The sequence below is a fragment of the Epinephelus fuscoguttatus genome, linkage group LG11, assembly GCF_011397635.1.
Source record: "Epinephelus fuscoguttatus linkage group LG11, E.fuscoguttatus.final_Chr_v1".
NCBI classification, from domain to species: domain Eukaryota; kingdom Metazoa; phylum Chordata; class Actinopteri; order Perciformes; family Serranidae; genus Epinephelus; species Epinephelus fuscoguttatus.
Window position 1 is genome coordinate 14,245,810 of NC_064762.1, and position 18,437 is coordinate 14,264,246.

Consider the following 18,437-nt stretch of genomic DNA (forward strand, 5'->3'; position numbering starts at 1 on the left):
TCTGGTGCTGCTCTTCCTCGCAGGGAGTGGGAAAAGAAGGAGAAAAGGCCTCCCCACTTGTGTGTTGTGCTTCTGTAATAACTGAATAATAACGATCCGTTAGGCTATAAATAAAGAATCAAAGCACTTTATTCTCAGTGCAAAATGCCTTCATGAGGTCAGACTTCTACAGGAGCTTAAAATTATTTTTAAATTGTTGTGATGTGCAGATTCATGTCACGTTGTTGCTCTATAATAATTAAGATTCTTGGCTTGTTATGTGTCTGAAACCAAACCTGCTGCTGCTGCTGCTGCTAATGGATACACAGTAATGATGAGAGCACAATAAGACAACAGAGACTCACACATCACCTAATTTCAGTTTATTTTAGCATCATGACAGTTGTCACTGACCTCACCACTAAACTCAAAATAAAAGTAGTGGAATGAATCAAGTCAATACAATTATCATGAAAAATGACATTTTCTGTAAAAGTGATGCTGATGATAAATGTACTTCAATTTGGCACCTACACATTTATTAACATCCAGGACCTTTGCAGCTTCTGTGTATCGACAGGAATCAAGAAAATAAAAACGAATAGTGGCGTCTGAATCCCCCCCCACCACCGCACTGTGAATGCAACTGAAGACAGGAGAAAGCACAGCGGTGAAAGAACGAGACATTTATATTGAGAACATTTCGTTTACAGTTCTGGCTACCAGTGAGAGTAAAGCTGTTGATAGGTTGGCATCGATTTACATTTAGAGGCTTCGAGACGCAGCTCAACAGACGCTGACAGCAAATAAAATTGGAATTACAGTTCTTATAAAAACAGTGGGATATGTTCATTTTGTTGCCTGCGCTCTAGAAACTGTTCACTCCAGCAGTCGTGATCACATCAGCCACTTCACCAAAGCACCTTCTCGGCTAAATCCTCTGAGATGATTGGCACAATGTACGTACAAATGACAATGAACTGAAGCCCTCTAACACAATTCGCCCCACAACACCGTCACTCGCCTAAAATAATAAAAGCACAAGACAAAGAAAATCAGATGTAGAATTTGTAAACACTTTACATTTAACTAAAAGTCCCCTAAACATTATGTAAACAATGATAAATGTTAGTCCATTTAAACTTTGTTCTATACAGCTTAGATTACATTTGATCTATTTGATTACAATAAGCTATGGATGATAAAGATATTAGTAAATGTTCAGAATACTTAATTGCATGTACATAATATAAAAAGTGACATTTTCATAATTTTTGTGTTTATTTTGTGCAAAATGCTTTAGTAAACTATAATTTGGCATTTATGAGAAACCTTTAAAAAACTGGTTTAAAAATAAAAAATAAAAATCATAGATGGATTTACAGAGCCCCCTTGGGAAGAAAAACAAAATCTCCACACAATGTTTTAAAGTCATGCTCAAGCTTCCACTCAAACATTCACCTCCACCTGTTAATACTGTGCAAATATGATGGGTTCAGCAAGTGCAAGCAGCTCGGCCAAATCGACCATCGATCAAGTTCTGCAAGATTCTAGGGAACACCGGCTGACGCCACCATTTATCTGAAGCTTCAACCAATGCTGTGTTCAATGACGAGTTAACCCACGAGGCCAAAAAGGAAAAGTTAAAGCGGACTCTGGTGTTTTTCAACCTGGATCCTATTTTCACAGGTTTTTGTGTCGGACTGAGTCATGAGAACAATTTTTTACATTGGCGCAGTGCAGTGAGAGCGCTGAAGCCTGCAGCGACAAAATATGCTGCAATGTAACCACTCGTCAATCTACGTCCATTAAAACTCATGTAGGCTGCACAAAGTTCAGTTATTCTGTGAGACATTTGTCAGCAAATCTTTTACATCTGCATGTTATTGTCTCTGACTCTTTGAGATGACAAGAGGAAGTGGTTCCATCTTTAATAATGCTAGTGAGGAGAGCCATCATGGTTAAGTGGGTCAGTGAGGACCCTCCTATTTCTATGTGGAAATCTCTGATCCCTTAAGGTTGTGACTCTGGAATAAATTAGACATTGTATTGATGTAAGGACTCGTTATCTACAGAAATGGAAGAAACCGTTGGAATCTGTGTTACCTAAATATAATCTGGATCTAAAAACTGTGGACAAATGTCTGAACTGGGGACACCGGGTATACAGTTGAACGATGCACACGATAATTATCATTTAACCTCACCATATTGTCTCTTATTATGTAAGTGCAGTGGCTGTTTTTTGCCTTTTATCAACCAGTTTTGTGATGTTATGTTTTGTACGCTTGCCTCTTGAGAACATTTGAATTAATTAAAGTTTTAAAAAGTCCTTGTTTTTTGGCACTAACATGCTCAGATTGTTTTTATGAGTGTCTAACAACAATACATGAAGGACCCTACAAAGAAATGAAGGTCTTTCTATATCTTTCTCTTGCTCTGGTGTGGTTTGTGTCCAAGTCTCGCGAACGAGAGGTCTCATTTTGAAATCTCACGAGAGGTGACTTGTTGCAAGAGGAAAACCATGGAAGTGTGAGTGAGAGTTAGACAGGAGTGCTGGTAATAGTTGTTTGAGTGCAGAAAGTAGGGCGGCATGGTGGTTAGCATTGTTGCCTCTCAGCAAGAGGGTTCCCGCCCTCTGGTCTGAACCCAGAGTGGGGGAGCCCTTCTGTGCACCACTGGTCTCCCTGTGTCAGCGTGGGTTTTCTCCAGGTACTCCTGCTTGACATGCAGGTTAATTGGTGACTCTAAATTGTCCGTAGGTGTGAATGTGAGTGTGAATGGTTGTCTGTCTCTATGTGTCAGCCCTGTGATAGTCTGGCGACCTGTCCAGCGTGTACCCTGCCTCTCGCCCGATACCAGCTGGGATAGGCTCCAGCCCCCCCGCGACCCCCAGCAGGATAAGCGGTTACAGAAAATGAAAGTACAGAGAGTGAATCTTACTCTTATCTAAAAGATTTTCAATGTCATGGCTGAATATTTAGCAGGCTTAAACAACCTGAAAAGATCTTTGAGATTTCACAACGAGACGTCTTTTTAGCGAGATATAACTAAAAGTACAGAAAATGTTTCATTTCTCTAAAGGCAAGTCTTGTTCTAAAATCTCAGACTTTCTTACACTGTCGAAATCAGCTAAATATTTAGCCATGACATAGTTGATCGTAAGGTATGCTTTCTGTGCTCCATCACAGCAAAGTATTGACAGCACTCCTTTCCACCATTTTCTTTCTGCAACAAGTCACCTCATGAGATTTCACAACGAGACCTCTCCTTCAGCAAGACTTGGACACAAAAAGCAAAAGGTACATAAGAACATTTCATTCCTCTGTAGGGTCTGTAATATTGTGACAATTAGAATGATAACCTGAGCCTGTCAGTGGCAAAAAAGCACTCTGAATAGACGTAATCTGACGACGCACACCTGCTCGAGTGGTTACATTGTAGCCTGTTTCATGGCTGCCAGCTGCAGCGCTCTGTCAATACTGATCAGTTTCAAAAACTGTTGTTAGACACTAAAACGTGTTAAAATAGGTTCCAAGTTTAAAAATACCGGAGCTCCCCTTTAAGGCATCAGACTATTTCTGAAGGCAGCATGAGTGACTGTGCCTCACGTGTAAGCTGAAAACACCACTGGTATCCTGCTGAGACATTTACTGACTTGGCACATGAGTAGCATGAAACACAGAGGATCACTAACAGTATAAAAACAAGACATTTTGGTATGCAGCCAAGCCAAACATCTATTATCCATATAAGTAAGCAGTTGTTGTGAATAGTCTACAGTTTAGAGATCAATTCCAACACATTCACTGGACTCACTTTGAGAACTATCCGTGTCCAGTCCTGCTGTAGTATCACTAGTGCCAGGTCGAACTAAACATTTGGCTCTCAGGTCGGAAAGGAACATGCAGCCACCACGGGGGAAGAATCCAGTATCGAGCAGGTTTTCTTCATGTAGTTTATAATATATTAATTTACTTTGTACCTCATGAATTTAACTGCATTATAGAACTTCACATATACTGTCATTAAACAGGAACAGAATGAAACAGAAGAAGGAATTTGTCGGTAAGATATAAAAAGCATCCCCTATTTGCGTACCTGCAGCTTTACATGCTATTTACCGTATGTCGCCACAAGTTTAATAACATAGGGACGAACTTTAAATCGACTATGATGATTGTGACTAAAATACAAATCAAGATGAGCGCTTAAGAGTCTAAAAGAAAAAGGACACGGTCAAAGATTAAATGAGAGCTTAAGGCAGCGATTTCTCCAGGAAGAAGCTACAATCTTGCAGAATCGGAGGCGTGTGTGGCCCGCTCGGCTCGGCTCAGCTCAGCTCATAATCTTTGTCGTCCCAGTCGCTGACAGTGGAATGAAGAGGGGGGAGGAGGGCGAGTCAGAGGTTACAGGTCGTCGTCGCCGATTCCTTCGAAGGCGTAGTTGCCGTGGAAATCGTTGCCGCTGATGTCGTTTGCTGAGTTGGAAGCGCTGATCCCTCGGAGAGACACCGAGCTCAGCTTGGTCTGAACGGAATAATCAATATCATACTTATTATTAGACTGAGACTGATTTAGTAACATTTTATTTTTCAGGCTCTATGTGTCAGAAATATACTCACTGAGAGTTTGACGATCTGTTCACGGTTCGGGTCAGGGGAGTCCTGCAGAAAACAACAACAAACAATCCTGAAATCTGCACACAGTCCAAACTAAATTCAAAGTTACTGCACGCTGTCCCGTTTCTCACCAGTAGAGGGGGAGATTTCACAGCTTGCTGACTGTCTGACCGGTGGATGGAGCCGTTGTGTCGTTTCCTCAGCATCTGGAAGGTGACAAAGGGAGAGAAGCAGAAGTGAAGAAGACAATGAATATCCTGTAAATTATAAGGTTTGTTTTGTATTTATGTAGGTTGTGATTTCAGCTCTGCAATCCGATGACCTGTTATCTCCACAATCACTAAGGGACCAATTAATGTTCAGAAAGATGTATATTGTGTGTATTTATACTGTAAAATGTCATATCAAATTTGAGACTGAACATCCTTTTTCTTGTTGTAGACGCTGGGAGGAAACAAAGCTCAGAGCAGATGTTGTAACATTTGCTGGCTCTGTAACCTGAAGGTAAGTTTCTTTTAATAACTCAAAAGGATGTGGTCGTTTTGTTGATTAGTAAGTGTGTCATTTTCCTTGGCAGGGAAGTGCCGATAGGACGCTGGGGAGCGCATCTTCCCAGCACCTCGACCAGTGAGGTAGCAGAGCCGACAGGAGGAGAGTGGTGAGTTGATTTCAATATCCTGATGACTGACTCATAGTCGTACACCAATCAGCCATAACATTAAACCACTGACAGATGAAGTGAAAAACATTGATCATCTTGTTACAGTGCAAAGTTCTGCTGTGGAACCTTTGGATCCTGGGATGTAGACCAAATCACCCTCTCATGGCAGTGCCCCCCCCACAGGACAATGCACCATGCCACACCGCAGAAGAGAATGGCCTGAGCAACGTGACAAAGAGCTCAAGACAATGACATGGCATACAAATTCCCCAGATCCAAATCAGATAAAGAATCTAGGGAATGTGCTGCAACAAGTCCTGTTCTTTGAGGCCCAACCACACAACCCACAGGACTCAAGGGATCTGCTGCCATCGCCCTGATGCCCCAGTGCGGACTGAACGTGGCTCTGACCTTTAGAGGCACGGACAAAGAATGTCTGGGGGAACGGCATGTCTCACAGATGCTTGATCAGATTGGGATCTGGGTAATTTAGAGGCCAGGTTGACACCTTGACATCCCTGTCATGTTCCTCAGGCCTTTAGCTGGTTTAGCTGTGTCATGGTGCACGAGTCCTCATGTGTGAACAAGCCCACGAGCAAGTCTCCCCCTCGTCTGTGACTGGGACTGGATATCTGGCATGCTAAAAAACTGGAGAAGTCTGACATGACTGACAAAGAGCATCAGGCAATGAGAGGCGGGATACGTCCCACGTCAGCATGCAGGAGGACGGAAGAAATGTGAGGAGGACAAGCCAAGCCGGCAAGCCACAACAACAATGGCGGCGTCCACAGGATCACGGGGAGCGCGATGTGTTTGGACCCAGGCCCTGGAGGCAGATCTGATTCAACACTGGAGAAGAACATCCGTGCCTTTGCAATGTGTCGTCTCCAAGTTAAAAACATAGTTTGGTGATGTCACCGCGTTATCTGGGGCTCTGTCGGCGAAATCTTGTGGTGTGCACACACAGGTCGTAACGCAGTTACACACGTCGCCAGGTATGAACACTCAAAAGATTCCGATAGTCTCCGTGATGCAAAATCAAGGTGGAAATACATGCGGCTGCTTACACTCTGTTCTCGAAACGATTTAAAAAAAAAAGACGCTCACCATCATCAAAAAACTACATGGACACTCTGCCTTAAGCCTAGTTTCCATACAGTTTTATTTTGTGTTCAAAATCTGCCACAAAATGCAATTTTTTCAATGTACTTGAGGCAAATTCTGGACTGAAGAAAAAAATACTGAAGGAGGAGTGTCACAAACACATCTAGGATCACTGAGATTCTCACAGAAATGAACAGAGTTCCCGTTGACTTGAACACGCACACGGAGCTATGCTGAAACGAGGCGTTGGGTTGCTGGTGCAGCTGTGAAGTATTAAACATCTCTTTACACGAACCTTCTTAATGCTGCCGCCCGACTTCTTCACCATTAATTCGTCCACCATAGACTGAAGGCAGATGCTCATCATGATGGCCTGAAAACACAAGCACACTTTTACTTAACATCCTTCTTTTTGAAAACACATAATGTAGTTTGAGTGAAGACAAATTGTGGGAACAAAATGCACTGACCCGACTAATCGCAGGAATTTAATGCTCCACTTAACTGAATGCTTGTTGCCCACACGTCGACCCCATCAGTGACTTCTTACCTGTTGACTGGTGATGGTGACCCACTGGAGGCGGTCCTTGCTCATCAGATACTCGAAGGCCAGCTCCAGTTTGACCTCGCATTTGGACGAGCTGCAGGGATTGGTGGTGCCGTTGGCTATCGGGACTTGCTGTAGAGACAAAAAGATTGAGAGTTACGATTAAGTGTTTGGCAGGTGTCACCAAAACTGTATGAATTGTTTTTATCAATTACTTTCGATTAATATTTATTCTATTTTCCTCCCTCAGCACTGAAGCTGAATATCTCCTCTTGTGTTTAAAGTGCATAAAAGAAACCAATTTCCATATTTCATAACCAACATCCAACTTGCATTTTTAAGTAGAGGATAAGCCTGCTATTCTCCTCCATGACTGGAGGGTCATGTGAGCAGCTAAATCACATTTCCTATCCTACATCTCCTCTTGTTAAGCTGCCACTCTTAAGCTGCTGCATCACCACTGACAGGCAGCCAAATCTTAAGATGACACATGCTAAAAGATTAACACGGGTGCAAAGAAAGGGAGAAATATGTACAAACGCAGAATTTCAAAAGCCTTCAAGAATACACGACACTCAGAGACACACACGGCTTCCCTGGAGACGAGCCCTCATTCCTCATTTATGGAGCCTGTGCTCTTCACCGAGACGATTCCCTCTGGGGCCAGAAACTAGCTGTACCTCCCAAGCTAACCACACACACAAAAGATGACATTAAGACGAAATGCAAAAACAAAGGTCTGACACACACATACACACACACGCCAACTGTTTATTCGTGCTCTTCCGGATGCAATTTGAGATGCGACTGTGAAGGGGGTTGCAGCGCTGCACCAAATGAGATGTTTTGAATAGTTTGCTGGAAAGGAAAGAGCTCATTAAAATGACTTTGACCTCTGAGAATGAGCTCAGGAATTAGCCACCCCGCTGGACAGCGCGGGGGCTCAGCCTGTAATCAGACGAGCCAACATGCATTTTAATTTTAGATGTGTTGCTATGTGTCTACATCTCTGTGCAAATTAACTTTTGGAGAATCATAAAGGCCTTGGTGATACACATAATGACCATGCTGCTCGAACACTAATGCGATACAAAAGTGAACTGTTTTCCCCATCTCCATTTAAATGAGGTCTTGCGTCTGAAAATGTTTGTCTTTCAAATCCTAGCTGAGACGATGTGGGCAGAGCTGCATGTTATGCTTTTCTCAGCTATTCACAGAAGTGAAAATAGATTGTTCAGGCTTTCAGAGGAAACTGTCTCTCTTCAAGACGACTGACTGGAAGCAGGAAAAAAAAATGCTGATTCAAGACAGATCAACTGTGTGGTGCATGATTGTTTAAATTTATGCTGATTCTGGGCGACAATTATGGAGATTTTTTTTGTTCTTTAGACAAAGATTTTGCTCTGGATTTCTTGCCAGCTCCAGTTTCAAGTAAACAAAAATAAAGCTGCAATGGAGAGTTAAAGTTAGACTGTCAATCTGAAAAAGTGGAACTCCAGTGATTCAGTTGTGCACTCCCACAAAGTTGGGAAACTTTTAGACATTTAAAAACATAAAGGTTTGAATCTGTGCAGCAGAAGCAGAAAAATCATGACTTTATTTGCTAGTTTCCAGGGAGGTGCCTGAAGTAAATAAGCCCCTTTAACTGCTGTGTGTACGTCTCCTTTGTGTTTGAATGCAAGCTGTCCTAAAAAGTGTAGTATTTTCAACTTGTAATTTTACTTTCTATGTACAGTTACTTTTAACACTGATGTCCAGAAGTTTGGGAGGAACGTGTGCAGTTCTCAGCTGCTCCGACAGCATTGCCAAACTTGAACTTTGGAAAAAACCAAAATGATGTGAAACAAGCAACCTCAGCTAATTTAACACTGCTTTGCTATCTAGGACTGTGGTGGTGCTTCATTCATTCATTCATTCATTCATTTTTTGTAACCGCTTATCCTTTAAGGGGTCGCACGGGGGTGCTGGAGCCTATCCCAGCTGACACTGGGCAAGAGGCAGGGTACAGCCTGGACAGGTCCCCAGACTATCACAGGGCTGACACATAGAGACAGACAACCATTCACACTCACATTCACACCTACGGGCAATTTAGAGTCACCAGTTAACCTGCATGTCTTTGGACTGTGGGAGGAAGCGGGAGTACCTGAAGAAAACCTACGCTGACACAGGGAGAACATGCAAACTCCACACAGGAGGGCCCCCCCACCCTGGGTTATGACGTTCTGACCTAATAGCCCCTGGTCGCCCCCATCTTGCTCTGGTGAGTGAGCGGCTCAATTTGGAGCAGTAAAACCCCCTTTAGCATTGTTGACTGTGTTACCACCTTTAACAGTATCAGCACAGCTATTGGTGCTGGCATAGTTAACTGTGCTAAAAGGGTTTTGCGGTAGAAATGAAGCTGCTTACTCACTAGAGCAACCTGGGGGGAGACCGGAGGGTACACGTAATACTTCTGCAGCAACACGTTCCACCACCAGGACGGTGTTACCAGCTGATCGCGGTATAACTATGGAACATAAGGGCTCTAAATGTCAAAATTGTTTGTCTCAACAGGTAAAAATATGACGTCTTAACATGTCAAATGCACATTAAGACAATAGATGTCCTGTTAAAAAGTACATTTATGTCTTAAGAGGTCCAGAGCATTAAAGCTTCCATGCCATCGGTTAAGACCTCTTATTTTTACCCCTTACGACAAACAAATTTGACTTATTAATATGATTGTAGAACTGACATTAATAGCCTGTCTGCGTTCCATAAATAAGTGGCGGCTCTAGCTAGCTAATGTTAGCTCCCTCCTGACCTGGGTGGTGGGCAATGCAGAGCAGCCGAGGGACTAGTAGAAACTAGTGATGTGACATTCGCGAACGAGCTGAGACTTTGAACCGGCTCTTTGAAGTGAACGAGTGAACCGACTCTTTAGAGTGAACGAGCCAGTTCCTAATTTCTTTATTTTTTGCTTTAATTTACTCTGTATCCATTAATTTCAGATTATTTGATCCGTAACAAGTTGAGAGAGTCTAGTTTGTGAGGGAGAAAGACAGTGCAGCTGCTCACTCGTTCACTTCAAAAGAGCCGGTTCAAAGACTTGGCTCGTTCGCGAACGTCACTAATCCGCTAGCACTTGCTTGTATTGACAGGCTTGTTGTTTATAAAGGGCATTGCTATGGCTACACCAAACTTTATATCTGCAGAGTCTATTCTGGGTCCACGTTACAATATCCAGATCATGTGATGCGATAAATCAGCAATGTGATTCGTCGTTGAACCCACTAACACCCCCCCAACACACACACAGAGCAAAAAAACCAAACACACCCACAAAAAAAACGAACGAACAAACCGCACCTTTGAACCGGCTCTTCAAAGTGAATGAGAGCCAAAGAACTGTCTCTCAGAAGTGAAGAAGAAATCCCATCACTAGTGAAGACTGAAGGCTGGGCAGTGTGCATTATATTTCCACAAATTAACACAGCTGGCTGGCTGTCTGTAAGCAAAGCCAATCACAAAACATTAAAATTTCACCACCTTTAAATGGATGGGGCTTTGAACTGCAGCACTGAAGCTCACTGAGGCAGTGGAGTGCCGGACTAGAAGGAAAGGCTTCTTGTATTTTACATCTTTTTTTCCTTAATAATGAACCGGTTAGTTACTGAATAATGATTGTCAGTCTATTGAAAATTAACAAAATTAAGCCAAACAGACCTCCCTGTGGTGTCCCTTTGACAGTAATTTTGTTAATCCATTTCTTGCTCCACATTCTATTGTTTTCCATTCATGTAAAATCTCATCACTTTGGCAGGAGCGCTGTTTTTGCCCTTCTGTGTGGTGAGAAATGCCCAGCTGACTGTGTCCTGCCTCCAACATTTCCTTGAGAAAAAAAAAATCCCAATAACAGTGCAACACACTGTATTGATTAATTACTGTGAATCAAACCTGCGACGTGTTGACCTAGTTCATCAATCACTGTCATCTGCTGAGCCGAGTCTGACAGATCCTGACAGCACGTCATGTTTACTAATCATTAGGTGACAGCGTAAACAGTCGCTTAACGTGTTGAACGTACGGCCTTTGCTGTGTGAAAACAGCACCTTTGCTCTTTCTCTGCTCTCCTTGAAAGTTTCCTGATGATGTTAGTGGCGCTGTGCGGATGTATAGAGAGTAAGCTGTGTGGGTGCTTCCTCGCACTGCATGCCATCAGATTCCCTTCTCGCCGATAGGCTATTATCAGTCCGAATAAAGGATGCTGCTCTATGTGTGAGGCTGCAGGATCAATAACGCAGTATCCTTGTGTGGGCTGCGTGTTTGGGTAATTGGACTGATGAAGATGAATGGTGCGGAGGTCAGCACTTTCACTGGGCAGTAGGAGTAAAAACAAATGCTTGGCAAGACTAGAGACATTTGTTTCTGGTGCAGTGGTGAGAGGGAGTTTGTAAACAGGCGACTTTGGGATTGTGACGAACTCTTGCCAAAGCTGCTGCATCTCTACTCTGCCAGCTCGCGGCCTCTTGATAATATGGAGCAATTCCAATTTGATTATTTCACGGGTTTCAGAGATACAGGCGTGCTTGAAGGTGAATACACTCATCCTCACTCTGTCACACACTGACACACACAGCTCCACTTACAGAAGACGTGACTCGCCAACACCTCATGCGCGTGACCTTGAAGCTCCCCTCCTTCATCTGTTCGTTGGGCAGCTTGACGTGGAAGTTGAGCTCGTTGTTGCCGGCGCTGACAATGACTTGGCAGCCCTTCTCGGGGAAGTCAGTGATGCAAGGGTCAAACTTGATATAGCCGTAATATTTGAGAGTCTGACCTAGATGGATGAACTGAGGGGAAAATATGCAAAAACAGTTTTAGATGACTAACTTTTCCATAAATTCTGTCTGTCTAATCCCTGGAGAAAATGAGTTTGAATTCTCCACTGGATTGGTGTAATTAAAAATTCATATCAGGGGAAAAACTAGGCTAATTGCATCACAGAATGCACCAGAGGCAGCATTCTCTACGGTCTACAGATTTATCCTTGGACAAAGACATTTCAGAGTCTCAGCTGGACTCAAGTGAGTCACTGTGGAGGCAGAAGCATCCAGAAGAGGTGCCCTTTGCTTACTTCTTTCTTGGAGCCTTTCTCCTGCAGTGATTTGAGCTGCCTGTGCTGGTCTTTGTTGACGAGTATCCAGCCTCGCTCAATGTCAGACACTGTCTGGTGAAGCAAAAACAACAACTGAGGTTAATCTTTCTGCACAGGTGCACAAAACAAAGCAGGGTTTTGTGTTTCCTTTGGTACATGTGGAATAAATCACACCCTGAGCTTTTCATGTAAACAGCGCAGGTCAGCAAACAATTACACAGAAACATGCTTGCAAACAGCTTTTATTTTTTTCTATTTCCTATTTTTTTTAAACCTCCTCTCTGCTACACAGAGGCAGTACTCAGCAGTTCCAGATTTTAATCAAACTTGCAGCCCCCAAAAATGCTTAATACAACAGATCACAGTTGTCGCAGCAAAGGGAATCCGCTATTAATAGGATCAGAGGGGAGCACACAGGATTCAAGGTGCTGCAAATTCAAAAAAAGCTGACATTGCAATCAGATAATGGAGGGGCCCTGGGGATGGACAAGAGCATGTGGCAGCTCAGGAATGGAGAAGTGGTGCTTGATTTTGTTTTCTGGCACAGCTCGACAGAACACAACAGATGCAAGATGTAAATAAACCCAATCATGTCTAATTTGGATTTCGGTTTTAGTTCCACATCTCAAGTTTAACTGCTGAAGCTGAGAACAAGCAACATGAAACGTCTTACCTGGGCGTACAGCAAATTCAGGCCGACTCTGTTGTCCATGACATCACCATCGTACGCCATGTCCCAGTAGCTGCACAGACAAAAAGGTACAGTCACAAATCGATATCTAAACATAAAGTAGAATTAACAAAGTGGCACAGTTACAATTGTCAATTTGAATGACTTGAAGAGACTTAGAAAGCCTGTCCATAAAAATACAATCATATTTGGCCATTTGCCACAAAGAATATCATCTCCTGTGACTCTGTCTGCATACTAAGCCCCACACTGTGCCTAGAAAACAGTGTGTCTCCAGAAGCAATCAACCGTTGACAAGTTAATATAATGCATTTTTCCCCACATAATTAAGTTTTTTAATTAGTTTAATACTCATAAAAAACTACATGTATCATCAACTTTGACACAATTACATCATATAGACGCATGAATTTACACTTTGCCAAATCTGTGAAATGAGAGTGACACCCGCGCTACACCACCCACGTGAGCAGCACGTGTGTGTGTCACTGAGCCGCTTGTATTTTTTTCCGTGCTTGTGTTAATAGGTTAACACGGGAGCAAGCTGCTGCTCAGCTGCAGAACATCTAGAGATTTAGAGTCTCACCTTTTTTTTTCTGTGTGACATGCACAGTTTTCAGCAAAACAAACAGGGATAGTGGTCTTTTGACAATTATACTGGCATCATATCACCTTTCACTACAGTTCCAATGTTAACATTTGTCACAGACATTATATTTATTTTTTAGTCAACATTTCCTGCTTCTGTTGCAAACTAAATGCCCTCTGACAACATTCATTTACATTCTTTTTTTTATTTATTTATTTTTGCCTTTGTTAGATGGGACAGTTGAAGTGTGAAAGGGGGAGATGACATGCAGCAAAGGGCCGCAGGGTCGATTTGAACCCGTGACCGTGGCGACAAGGACACTGCCTTCACATATCCTCCTGAGACCAGAACTTTTGTTTGGTATGCATCTTTAATTTCTCCTAGCTATTTGGGATCAGTAGGATCTGATAAGTATAAAAATACTAGTCCCACTGTCTTCAAATGAGTACCTACTAATTAACGGCGTCTTAGCTGTTGGTCAAAGTTGGTCAAATTTGTTGCCATATCAAAAAAACAAACATTACTGATCATACATAAACAATTTTCAACCATAAAATGTGATCTGGTTTTGGACCTTGTCCACTTGGCAGAGACGGCTGACATCTTGTTTTTTCATGGATTAGTGTAATGTGCTCTTCCTACCACTAGATGGCACAAAAAGTGTCCACAAACGAGGACAACAGGTCTAAGTTAAGTAGAATGAAATATAAGGTCAAGTAAATGCAAAATGTGATGTCCTCATATGAGGACACAGGGTCTCAGGAGGGTATGGGACACCTGTTCTAGCCACTCAGCCACTGGGCGCCCAGAATCCTTTCATTTGTGAACACAAGGTTTTTTATTGTGACAAGTTTGCAGGACCTTGTTGTTGACAGTGCAGTGGCTCACACGGCTCCACAAGTTAGTGTAGTACCAGCCATTAATTGTGGAAATACAGTATTAAAAGCAGCAGGTAGCTCTGCAACACTATCTGTTTGAAGACTGCACACATCTGAGCTGCAGCAGTTCAGTAAGGTGGCCATCATGTGCTGCATACACAGGACGTGAGGCCCAGGTGTGACTTATAAACTAAATCCTACAACTCAGTCTCAGTGAGACAGTGATGTAATGCCCCTTTTCACCAATATGAGTTTTTTTTAAACATGGGAAAACCCGCTAAAATAGGCAATAGACTCCTTTCTCACTGCCAGTAGATGCCTTTCTGTGGTCTTTTCTTTTTCAGGTACATCAAGATTGGCATAGCGGACAGGTAGTAAACAGTACAAACTAGTATGTAGGACAGTGAAAATGTTATGGTGGTTATTTATTTTTCTTTTTTATATCTGCTCAAACTCGGTGCCGGTGATTTTTGAACAATGTCAGAGCGCTGCTTGGCCACAGACAGATGCTATTTTGTTGCATGTCATTGCATCGGGCCGGTAAGGGGCTAAAATCAGCACGTCCACCTGGGTATTTCTATGAATGCCGATAGAAGCCAATCAAAGCTAGAGCCGATAGATGCCAATGACTATTGCAGACTCATTAGTCCTGGGAATGAATGCTGATTGCATCCTTTTCTTTTAAATGCAAAAGCCAGACGGTTGTGGGTGTTAGCAAGTTTTTCCAGTGGGAGAGGGGATTTCATCAAAGACTATTACTGTAGAGGTTGAAGGACAGTTGGTCTGCTGAGGGGGATGTGAGTTAGATGGTGCGGAGTTTCTAAGGCACCGCTGCGTTTGTATTAGAGGCTATTGCTGGAACTTTTGTGCATGGAGATGTGTGGGTGCCGAAGGTCAGCCTGAGGAGTAGAGCGTGTTGTTACAAAAAAATGAATGAATTCAGTTTATTGTGAGGGATCAGAGCTGGAGCCACAGATGAAAATGACCCAAGTCTGATAACAAAACTAAAGAAATGCTTGGAAAGATAAGGGCTTTCCAACCAGACTTAAGCTCAATACTTAGGCCATAATTTGCTTTCTGTGTGCTATTTAAGATGCTTCATTTCCAAGTGTTTTATATCTTAGCCTGTGGATGTGAAATATTAACTGGCACGAGTGTCATACTTCAGTTTGGGATAATTACTGTCTGAGTTAGCTCAGCACTGAGTTTTTTTATCCATGGATGCTCTTTGGCAAGAATTTTATTGCATTCACATCTCTCAACGCTTTACTGCAGGCGTGAAATTTAACATGCTGTAATTGCGTGACACAAGAGGTGTCAGTGGATGGAGAAGTCATTTAAGTAGATGTGAAGCATGCTGCTTGGGCACATCAGCAATTCAAAGCAGGTAACAAGGGACAGGGAAGATGGTGAGACAGTGAACAGATCAGGGAAGGAGGGGATGAAGAGGATACAAGGAGGGGAAGGTGTAGATGGTGGATGAGTGCTTTTATTTTGCTGCTTTAATTTTAATGAAAAGTGCACTGAAGGCCCCCAATAAAATATATAGTCTGAGTTTTGAGTTCTGTTAACACATATACGGGTTACAAATATCCATTAGCCACACTTTTACATTAGAAGTATATAAGTGCATATTGCTGCTGACCTTCATTATTAATATTCCTGTTTTTATTTCATGCAGAACTCTGTAACTTACATCGACACAAAAAGGTTTGAATTATGTAAATGTAATGTTTTCACTGGACAGAGGAAAAAAAATCCTCCATTTTTAGCCTGCAGTGTGAGCCAGAAAGAGCTTTTCAGTTCATTTTGACCTGATCCTCCCCTGGATCTCATACACTGGGGGTCTGTTTTTCCTCCACCTCCACTTGTTAGTTCTACATTCATTCTTTCCTCGCTGCTCTACACTGCACACAGAAAACTAGGTCAGGAGTACTAAGACTTTCCTTGAGGCAGAAAGAAAGTAAACATCCTGTGTACCTCAGTCAGCGGGAGGCAGGGTGACGACAGAACAGACACATGAGGAAGTAGAAAAATGTTATGGTGAAAAAGGGGAACAGTCACTAAATTCAGGCTCGGTTGGGAAGCAACATTAGTGTTTTTCATACATGGAGGTTTTTTTTTTTTTTTTTTTGGACGAGCCACCCAGACAGATTTGCTCTCACCCTGGAAGGCTTTCTGTATTTCTGTATTTTTTGTGACATGGAGCTCTCGATGACAGATACTCACTTCCCCTGCATAAGCAGCCCTGATTCTTTCCCTCTCATAACAGGCAAAGTTGCTGTAAAACCAAAGGAAAGATTGTTCAGTTACAACATGTGAGCTCTGCTGTTTGAGGGTCAGTTACTTGGACACCTGGTTAGTTCTATACTCCAGTTTAAAGACAGAGTTTTGTTCATGTAGCTGGAGATATTCTGTGTGTAAAACAGTCCTGATGTCTTGGTTTGAGGCTCCTCTCCTCAAGCTCCAAGCTGTTGAGCTAGCTCTATCTCAAGTCTTTTAATATAACATCTTCTCTGAAAATAAATGAAGCGATTCTCATGCAGTCAGATCTATCTACACAGCACTGTGTCAGCAGGTCTAGAAGCACACATTATCATTCTGCTATAGGGGGAAAAAACAGCCCGGGTTGTTTGTATTTCTTTAAGCTAATCACAGTCATCTTGGGCGGCGCTAAGCCCAGGAGGCAGCGATCGTGCCCTTGCAAAATAGCATCAGATGGGAATACTTTTGGTGGAACGTTTCAATGTGGGGGGGTGAATGCTGTCATTAGAATGGCAGAACTCCACAAAAAAACAGTAACAGATGTCGAGTGTATGATTCAACCTCTACTGATAAAGACAAACCTATTTTAATAATCGATGATCTTGAAGTGAAGCATGACAATACTTTTGCTCTAGGGGAGCTCACAGGACCTATTTAAAGCACAACTCTTCCAGAACATTATTACAAGATATCACAGGAGCTCATGTGAAGTGGAACGGGGCAGTCAATGTCACTGGCACATGCCTCTGCCAGAGTAAAAAGACAAGGCAAATCAACTCCGACTGGCCATGTCACAAAACAGATCAGACATGAGAGTCCTGCGAGACAGAGTTGAGGCTTTTCTGAGGTGCTTTCAGAAGTCGCATTATTCATTGTAGATCTTTATAACAATTCACAGAGGAAACAAAGCAGGCATGACTTATTGCATCATAATCTTCATCATAAGTTGCTATTCTCAGCGTCTAAGTTGTTAGCTTGGACGTTATTGCTGTTGTTTCCCATAGTGAAGGAGATTTTGAAGATAGTAACACACAGATAGCTGGGGAATGCAAGCCTAAACAGCCGGCCAACGGCAGGTTTATAGCCACAGTCTACATCTGGTGAGTCAGATTAAATATAGCTGTTCTGTTATACATTAGTGCATGTTCCTTCCTTCCTATGTTCATTCAGTGCTGGTTCCTGTTTATCCTATTTAATTACAGTAAAGATACTGGGCTGTAGGCTTTCTGGTTCGTTAAACTACTGGATGATTTGAGGTATTCTCAGTTTATATTAGGGCTGCCCCCGACTGAGAATTTTCCTAGTCGACCAATAGTCATCATTTGGGGCTATTGGTCGACTAGTCACCTGCATGTTTCCGATATTAATTTGAATATTAAATGATATATTTTGGGCGGGGCAACACAATGGTTTGAGTTGAAGGTGTGAGAAAGAATAGTATCAGTAACATTGTTAACACTGTGCTACATTACAGAGAAATACAAAACCGTACTAATGAACCTTCATTAATATAGGCCTATATTTTATCTACAAGTGCACGTCACACACTGAGCGAGCCGCCTGTTAATGACGCTGTGGGCTAATGGGCATGTAGCTACTTCCATGTTTCAGATGATACGTCATGTTTGCAGTCGACCAATGAAGATGAGTTTACATATCACCTTGGGTTCGTCCTTCACCTTCTCAAAATGATCCCACACTTTGGATTTCCTGCCCGACATGTTATTAACTAGCCTGTGTGCTGCTGTACGTTTGGTGGACTATTAGCCGACACCTCCAGGTTATAGACAGTAACTGTTATTTGCAAGTGAATTCAGGTTGTGATGAGACTGATTTATTATGTTTATTGTCTGGTGCTTTGCTGCAGCAACATCAGATGTATGTCCCAGTCTAATCCCTGGCATGCTCGTCAAATGCACCGTCTGTCTTATCATGATAACCGTTGTCCTCCGCAAAATAAAT

General features: G+C 42.5%; 1 protein-coding gene across 1 annotated transcript in view; it reads right to left on the reverse strand.

Moving 5' to 3' along the window:
- Positions 1-347: 347 nt before the first annotated feature.
- Positions 348-18,437, reverse strand: part of snx17 (sorting nexin 17) — a 49,653-nt gene continuing 31,563 nt past the window's right edge. The window contains exons 8-15 of the mRNA XM_049589175.1: positions 12,726-12,795; positions 12,032-12,124; positions 11,544-11,747; positions 6,916-7,044; positions 6,661-6,738; positions 4,732-4,806; positions 4,604-4,645; positions 348-4,508 (exon numbers count right to left, since the gene is read on the reverse strand). Coding sequence (XP_049445132.1) covers positions 4,389-4,508; positions 4,604-4,645; positions 4,732-4,806; positions 6,661-6,738; positions 6,916-7,044; positions 11,544-11,747; positions 12,032-12,124; positions 12,726-12,795 — 811 coding nt within the window. The 3' untranslated portion in view covers positions 348-4,388. The remainder of the gene's footprint in view (positions 4,509-4,603; positions 4,646-4,731; positions 4,807-6,660; positions 6,739-6,915; positions 7,045-11,543; positions 11,748-12,031; positions 12,125-12,725; positions 12,796-18,437) is intronic.